At 41.0% G+C, this 7,896-nt stretch overlaps 1 protein-coding gene across 3 annotated transcripts; it reads right to left on the reverse strand.

Annotated features, from left to right (window-relative positions):
* Positions 1 to 239: 239 nt before the first annotated feature.
* On the reverse strand, positions 240 to 7,569 carry mok (MOK protein kinase). Of its 3 annotated transcripts, none has more exons than XM_080413734.1 (12): positions 7,137 to 7,569; positions 5,679 to 5,793; positions 4,912 to 5,001; positions 4,711 to 4,781; positions 3,480 to 3,558; positions 3,330 to 3,378; positions 3,042 to 3,220; positions 2,626 to 2,727; positions 2,296 to 2,469; positions 1,884 to 2,043; positions 1,582 to 1,779; positions 240 to 1,354 (listed from the first exon to the last, which is right to left on the reverse strand). In XM_080413734.1, exons 1-12 carry the CDS (start codon positions 7,312 to 7,314, stop codon positions 1,277 to 1,279), a joined length of 1,473 nt encoding a protein of 490 aa, XP_080269860.1. In that variant the 5' UTR covers positions 7,315 to 7,569; the 3' UTR covers positions 240 to 1,276. The 3 variants fall into 3 exon arrangements, with proteins under 3 accessions (XP_080269860.1, XP_080269861.1, XP_080269862.1); XM_080413735.1 differs by having other exon boundaries at positions 240 to 1,376; XM_080413736.1 differs by lacking the exon at positions 7,137 to 7,569 and adding an exon at positions 6,683 to 6,791.
* Positions 7,570 to 7,896: the final 327 nt, after the last annotated feature.

Here is a 7,896-nt window from a genome sequence, read left to right on the forward strand (position 1 = left end):
GCTGAATCTCAAAAGACCTGCCTCGACTTGATACAGGCTCTCCTTTCAAATCTGTCCCAAAATAAGGCTTTTCTGAAGTGGGGAGCCTGCTCAGCCATCCACACTTGAGGAGTTAACCATCAAAAGGGCATTTTAAATTTGGTACTATCAAAGTTTTATTTTTTTTGGTCAATGGTAATTGTGATTATTACCAATCACCATGAGTTCAATGACCCTACACCAACTGGGAGACAGAAAGATGAAGTGAATATCTTTTTAATAAACATGGATGGATATTTCTCATTTTATTCATTAAAAAAAAGCATACAATTCTCAAACTTGTTCCGTTTACAATACTTGTTGTGTTGACAGTTCGTGAGAATATTTAATCAAAATACGTAAAATTGGGGTATTTGTCGCAGGTTAGTGATGACATGACACCATTTACAATTTCAAAGAGTAAAAGTGCAGATTGAGTTGACGTCTGTAAATGAACAAGAACTTCAGGTATGAAATCCCTGGCCAATTTATGCAACTGCATATGTAATGAAGCTTCAAAACGATCTGTTATGGGTTTTACAAAGTTTCCTTTGGGCATACAGTACATTTGGACTCCTAAATACTATGTCGCTTCTCACGAATGGGAATAATCTGAAGCACCTTATTGTGAATGTTTATGCTGTGTATTTCTCTACAGGCAGTTGTCTTTATGACATCTGTCACTAAAATGCATTCAGAGCCTTGTGAAACATCACATGTAGCTGCACATATCCTTAATATAAGATTAACACCAATTAACTCAATTATAGTTAGTTGCACATAATCATAAGATTTACACCAATTAACTCAATTATGTAAAGCGATATTGTGTTCTATACTTATTGCTTAGCTTATTTTATAAGCTCAAATTGCAGTACTTCTAAGCCACTGTAAACATGAACTGCTTATGTAGAAGCCATTTCTGGGTTATGCAAAATTACAATTCAGTGTTGACAGCACCAGGCATTGCTTGAATGCATTGACATGAAATTATCTGTTGACCGTACAAATTGGGTTACATGTAATGATCGTAGTTGTAACTATGAAGGTGATGCACTTTGAGGGCTTCATTTCCTTATTCCTCATAATATTGAGCCTGTTTGAATTACTATTCAAAGACAGCAGTAGAAGTGTCCCGTCTTCTAAACATTCCAAACAAGCAGATTAATGAGGATTATTTACACCAGTGTGCAGGTCTCTTGTTCCATTGAAACAGTTCTCCAGTGAAAGGCTGGGAGGCAACAAAAAAAAGTGTCTCTCAGTAGCCTCCACGCTTCCGATCCAGAGGTGGCATGTAGTAATTCTTGAGAGCCGAGCGGTGTGACTCATCTCTGGGCTATGGGGAGAGGAAATACAGACTGGATGCCAGATCAACAAACCACTATCGAAAGCACCTGCGTGAACTGGGAAAACGCTTGTGGACATTATAGGTGTGGCTCTTTAATTCACTATCAACAAAATGTTATCTTTTTAAACAAATTGCAGGTGAAATATTGTATTTTCTAGTGGTGATTGGGTTCAGTAGTGGAAAAGCTTTGTGTGGAGCTTGTATTTACTATTTACCTTAGCCAACCGCGGGTGGCACTTCTTGGACGTGATGGCTGGCAGTGAGCCTCTGTGGGTGATGGTTAGAGCAGGCATAGTGGGCACTGCATATGTGGTCTGTGGGCCTGGTACCACCATGTTGAGTTTGGGTAACTCTGCGGGATAGTGAGGGGCATTTCGTCTGATGAGGGGTTCTGCTACATGCTTTATATTGTGCTGTGAAAGGAAGAAAGTGGTAGCACTTAATTGCAAAAAAAGAAATTGCTCACCCTTTCCTCACTATACAGTCATAAATTGATTGATTTGATTGACTGTCTTACACTTATGAATGATGCCTTCCTCATATGTCTTGCCCTCACTTGTCTGCCATGTCTTGCGGGCCGCCAGATGTGATCTACAGAATTTGGTGTTCCACCACCCTCTCCTACATCTACCGTCCCAATAACCCTGAGAAGATTCTCAGTTCTTCTCTCTGTTAACCTGCGGAAGTAGAGTCCATTTTTACATTATTAATGCAATCTAGCTGAGCCTTTGTCTTTTACTGTTAAGTCTGTGTTGTTAAATAGCACATGGGGTCATGCAAAAATATCTATCCAAAGAGTCAGCATTCAGTAAATAAGGAAATGTGATGATTTTACACACACTTGTGCATTTTGATATGTAACTACATTTTCACCTATTTTTACTGTTAATGCAAAAACTCAAATTAAACTGGAAACACAAATTTCCTACCTGACATCCCTGAAGTATGTGTGTTGCAGGGCTGTTTCTGCAGTAATACGTTCGTCAGGGTCATACGCAAGCATTTGAAAAAGCAGCGACAGGGCTGGGCCAGGACAGTGAGGTATTAACCTGGAGAGCCCTGTGCCCTTCTTAGGGGGGAAGTCGAAACGCATCGCCCTGGACCTACAGTACCAGACATCCAAAAGAACAATGAGGTTTAATGTTATTTTGTTTTTTTTATCCACACAAAATAAGTTTTATTCGTATGGGTATGAATGTCTCTTTTCTAACCAATAGACCGTTGATAACCTATGGAGCTTATGGAAGTTAAAAACTTACTGTTTAAACTTGTGAAGAAGACTGCTGTCTGGTGTTCCTAAGACATTGTGGATCTTGGAAACCTGGTCCAATTCATTGGTTCCAGGAAACAACGGGTTCAAGCTGAAATATATAGTGACAATATTATCTGTCTGCAACAACAAAGGCATTTAATTTAAATGGCATCTGTCTGACATCTGTTTATACCTCCAGCTACAATGAGACTGGGCAGCAGCCCAAGGCAATAAGAAAGGAATACACTTAATCATTTTTGTCATTTCTGAGAATATGCTAAGGATTAATTAAATTTAAGCATAAGGCCATTCAATTCCCCTTGGCGTTAGCTCATGCATACCTCAGCCTTTCCCTGAATTCCACCCTGATCTGTAAGCCTATTTAATTACTACAGTCTTGGCATACTCCCCCAGGAAAGGTACCTGATGATCTCATAGAAGACACAACCAGCGCTCCATAGGTCCATCTTTAAGCCGTAATAACCGTCGGTGAGGAGACACTCAGGGGCTCTGTACCATCGTGTAGAGATGTACTCTGTGTGGGGAGGCTTGGAGTACACACTTCTACATGAGCCAAAGTCTCCTAGTTTCAGAACATTTTGCTAAAAGTAAGGAATAAAATATTAGTGTGCTTAGTATGACTGCCATCTAGGACTTTTTTTGTTTTACCCCACAAAACAAGTCATATACTCTAGATCAGTTGAGACTCACTTTGATTAAAATGTTTTCTGGCTTCACATCTCGGTGAAAGATCCCACATCTGTCAAAAAAGGGAGGACAGGCAATTTCAATACACATTGAATTCAGGATTTTGTTTATTTGTATTACACATTGCATTACATTTATCTTTTCAGGATTGACCTGTGCATATGTTCCAGTGACTTGCAAAGCTGATACATGTATTGCTTGACAGTACTGTCTGGCAGTGGGGTTTGTCTCCCTGCAAAGGACACAGAGAACACATACATTATAAGAGGTTCCTAGTAGGGTACGCCCAGCCTTCCTTATACTGCAGTTCCTCAGCTACACATTTTTTTTTCTTTTTCACATGCTCTTACAATACAGCTGTGGCAACATTGAAGACAGTGACATTCTTGTACTCAGAGCCTCAACAGTGCAGGACAGCCCATTACAATAGGAAGACCACAATGCTCATAATAAACCAAAATAGCAAAAAGAAGTGCCAATAATGCATATTGCAAAATAAAATAAGACCAGGAGACCTGGTTCTGCCAGACCCAGAATGAAGTCCTAGTATATAACACACCTACAAACCACTTTATAACTGAAAAGCATAAATCATTTTAGGCATTTGGTGTGGAGTTTTTTTGTGTATAGGGGTATTTGGTTGTAGATTTGTGTATTAGCTAGACTAGGAAACATTCCAGTCTGATTACATTGACCTGGCTTTTGTCAGTCAGTGCACAGAATATGGCAGAAGAGCTTTGAGTTCAGTATTTCATAAGGGTAGGTAATTTACTATGCTGTTTCTTTAGTAATAAATCTATGAAATAATTTATGCGGAACAAAACTTACATGGGCCCCTGCCCATGTATGGACGAAACAGATACCCATGTATGGACGAAAGGGGGACAGACTTTTTTGGCTGGGGCCGGAGGACAAATGGCCCCTGCCCATGTATGGACGAAACAGGTACAAAGCCTCATGGTACAAAGCCTCCATACATGGAGGAAACAGGTACAAAACATGCACTACGTCACAGCTAAGCCGGACTTCACATGACGTGTCAGCCTGTGTATACCCATGTATGGACGAAAGGGGGACAGACTTTTTTGGCTGGGGCCGGAGGACAAATGGCCCCTGCCCATGTATGGACGAAACAGATACAAAGCCTCATGTAAGCCCGACCCCCTTGGGTCTGGCAATAAAATAGAATCTGCACAACCATAGATTTGTGAGGCTGTAAACTTTAAAGTCCATATACATGTGTATATATATGGGTAATACCATAAATGGCTGCAGTAGTGGTTAGTTTAGTATAGTGAACAACAGTGCAGTATAATATTGAACACACATGGTGTATGAGAGTCACAGAACTGTAGGCTATTTGTTTACAGTTGCATATACGGACCTTGTATGAGCTCATAGATGTTCATCTCCATCAGCTCACAAATCAAGGACAAGGTTCCTGTCTCTTTGTCGCTAAATGTTTAATCAAACATAAATTACATACATAGAAACTGTGAAAATACAGAAATGTACCGAAATTGCATACAGACTTTGTTACAAGTAGGCTACAACAGATATGTGGGGAACACAGTTGGCTACTCACAATATCAGTTCATGCAGCTGAATGATGTTTGCATGTGGGCTGAGTCTCTTCATGGCCTGGACTTCTCTGAGGTTGTTAGCCTGTTCCACACTATTGCAAGGGAAAATAATACGTATCATTATTAACTCCATCATTAATTTGGCCCTTCAAGGGAACATATAATTAGGCTACTTGTGATTAACCACTTAAACCCCAGCATCCGTATTGTGGGGAAAGCTTTCGCAGAAAGCGCACAGCTTGTCGATCGGCTATTTTCTGCAAAAGCTTTCCCCATAATAACAGAAAACAGAAAAGACATAGAGCCCTGAGGGACTCCGCTCAACCATATGGGGTTTAAGTGGTTAATAATAACACCATTAACTCCATAGTGCTAATTTACAAATGGAAGTTAACAATAAGAATGTTACTGTATGATAGATCAGGAAATGGTAGAATAGTAATAAGGATTAGATAGATGGATAAAAAATTGACAGATTAAAAATGCATGATGAATACAAATCTGTGCATGGGTCAGGACCACCAGATAATCTTAAACACAGACATCCATCTCACCACTACAAGGTCAAGGTCATGGCCAGGGATATTGATATCCAACATAGGGTTAGATAAGACCAGTGGGTGTCAAACTCCTGGCTCAAGTTTCAAGGGTCCATGTGGGTCCATATCACAAAGCGGATGGGGAGCAGCAGTGCATGGGAATTAAGAGAGCAGCACAGACTTGATGACCCAACAAGAAAACACAATTTGTTGATGTGTAAAATAAATACCTGTTAATTGGCTGCTTCATCGTTTTACACGCATAGAATTTCCCATCTTTAAGGCTTTGCGTTTTCGCCACCTCCGAAAATGTACCCTCTCCAATCTTCTTGATTATTTTGTAACCTGTACAACAAATATGTGTTAGATACACAGCTAGCCTTGGCTCAAGACTATCATAGATGTATTTTTTCGAGTCTGACTTTTACTTTCCTATCTACTATAGTCTTGACTAGCACCCCCCCAATGAGTGCGTCCTGCACTTTCACCAGTAAAGCCCGTACTTCTCCGTACATGTACAACAAAAAAAAAAATATATATATAAAAGGTGCTTACCCGGTTGCACCAAATGTTAACTCGCGCTTCGGAGTTTTTTTTTTTTCAATAAAGGAGTGTTTTAATCCCGTCTGTGGCCGAACGACATTTTATCCCCCCTCGTTTACTTACTGCTTACATTGAGTGTAATACCGAATCTCACCGGATGCGCCCCGTCACTACCGCCCATTGAGGAACACAGGGAACTTCCGACAGAATCCGACACAGACGGGATTAAAACACATATCTATTGAAAAATACGGACTAATACATTGCAAAAATACTCCAAAGCGCGAGTTAACATTTGGGGCAACCGGGTAAGCACCTTATATATATTTTTTGTACATGTACGGAGAAGTACAGGTTTTACCGGTGAAAGTGCGGGACACACTGGGGGTTGGTAGCCAAGACTATCGTAGATACAAAAGTAAAAGTCAGACTCGATAAAATACATATGTGATAGTCTTAATCCAAGGCGTGAAGGCTAGATACACAGCTAAACCATATTCTTTTTTTTTTTACTCAACAGTAATTATATATATATATTGATTTTATTATTGTGCTGTGAAATAAATAAATGGCATTTCAGCCGGCGATCGATAGCAGACGTTAACCAGCAGACGGCTTCATGCCTCCTATTTGACCTGTCTGTCACCACCATAACCCAAGCAGCGGTTAGCTCTAGTAGTTCACAACTTACAATCCATTCTGCCAAGTGCTGCCAACTGCATTCATCTAGATGATCCATAACAAGGCGTATTTGTACAACACGCCACCGTGTTTTCATTGGCAAACTAGCAAACGGATTTCGCCTGCGTTATGCTGGCAAAAAAAATGCACAAAAGACGCGTTTAAAAGGGGGCTAGCCTAGCCCGCTAGCAAGCCCTGTTAGCTGACCGTTGCCGTGGTAACCAGGCACGCCTCGCCCTCAACTCTGACCTGAGGTGGATTTGGAAACAAGAAACTGACTGATCTGTTTCTGTGACTGCTTTATACACCACTCAAATAATATGACCCGATCATCATTCATCAAATGCATGCCCTGTCTGTGTACGACCATCCAGCAATTCGGAATTGTAGGCCTAAAATTATGTTGTTTTTTTTTAAATAATGAAACCCATTTTCACAGGGGTTGAAGAATTACTTCATCCTACCTTTTTTCCAAAGATGGTTGCTGAGCTCAGATGTGTTTCTGTTCCGATCAGGTGGAGGATTGTTGTTCACGTCCATGTCAAATGTTTTGCTGTTCCATTCCATGTCCGGCGTTTTACATGCATTTCTCATACATGCTCTGTTTTTAACCCCAATGAGCCAGTTGGAGTAGTGCATCATTCTATGTTACAAGAGACGCCCGGGCTACTATAGTCCTGACAACAAGTCCACTATGTTCTACTAGAACTGACAACTATGTCCACTATGTTTAATAAACCTCAAGCACTCCCTGGATACCAACTGTGTTCATGGCTATCTATCACCTGGCAGCATCACACACGCACTACACTACACAATCATTGCTTTCTTCACGCGTGCGCGTGTCATACATGTATGTGCGCGCGCGTTTGTCATGGCTTCAAGACCGAGTGGTGGTACTAGTGAGTGTGTATGCGCGTTTCATACATGTGTGCGCGCGCGAGCGAGTAGTTGCACGCGCGCACGTAGCTCTGGTCCATAGCGTTAAAAGGAGTTCTCCTTAACGCTATAATGGTACTTTCGAGCCGTTGCCCGCACACTCCCGGTAACTTTCGCTACTCACCAAAACAAAGACGGGTTTAAGATGTTCAAAGCCTACTTTCCTTAGTGGGAACACTCGGAGCCCCCCACCTCACGTCTAAAACTCACTTTTTTGGCCAGAAAAGAAAATATTTCACCGGATGGAAAAATGTTTTTAGTTACTCCACTGCGCTCTCTACAGAT

This window comes from Gymnoscopelus braueri, assembly GCF_963280865.1.
Source record: "Gymnoscopelus braueri genome assembly, chromosome: 19".
In the NCBI taxonomy this organism is placed as follows: Eukaryota; Metazoa; Chordata; class Actinopteri; order Myctophiformes; family Myctophidae; genus Gymnoscopelus; species Gymnoscopelus braueri.

Excerpts from the sequence above, each read along its gene's own strand:
- mok (XM_080413734.1), bottom strand. The coding sequence starts at position 7,314 with ATGATGCACTACTCCAACTGGCTCATTGGGGTTAAAAACAGAGCATGT. Across the intron at positions 3,379-3,479 it reads TCACTGGAACATATGCACAG|ATGTGGGATCTTTCACCGAG; the intron begins GTCAATCCTGAA and ends CTTTTTTGACAG. Across the intron at positions 1,780-1,883 it reads GGAAGGCATCATTCATAAGT|CACAATATAAAGCATGTAGC; the intron begins GTAAGACAGTCA and ends TTCCTTTCACAG.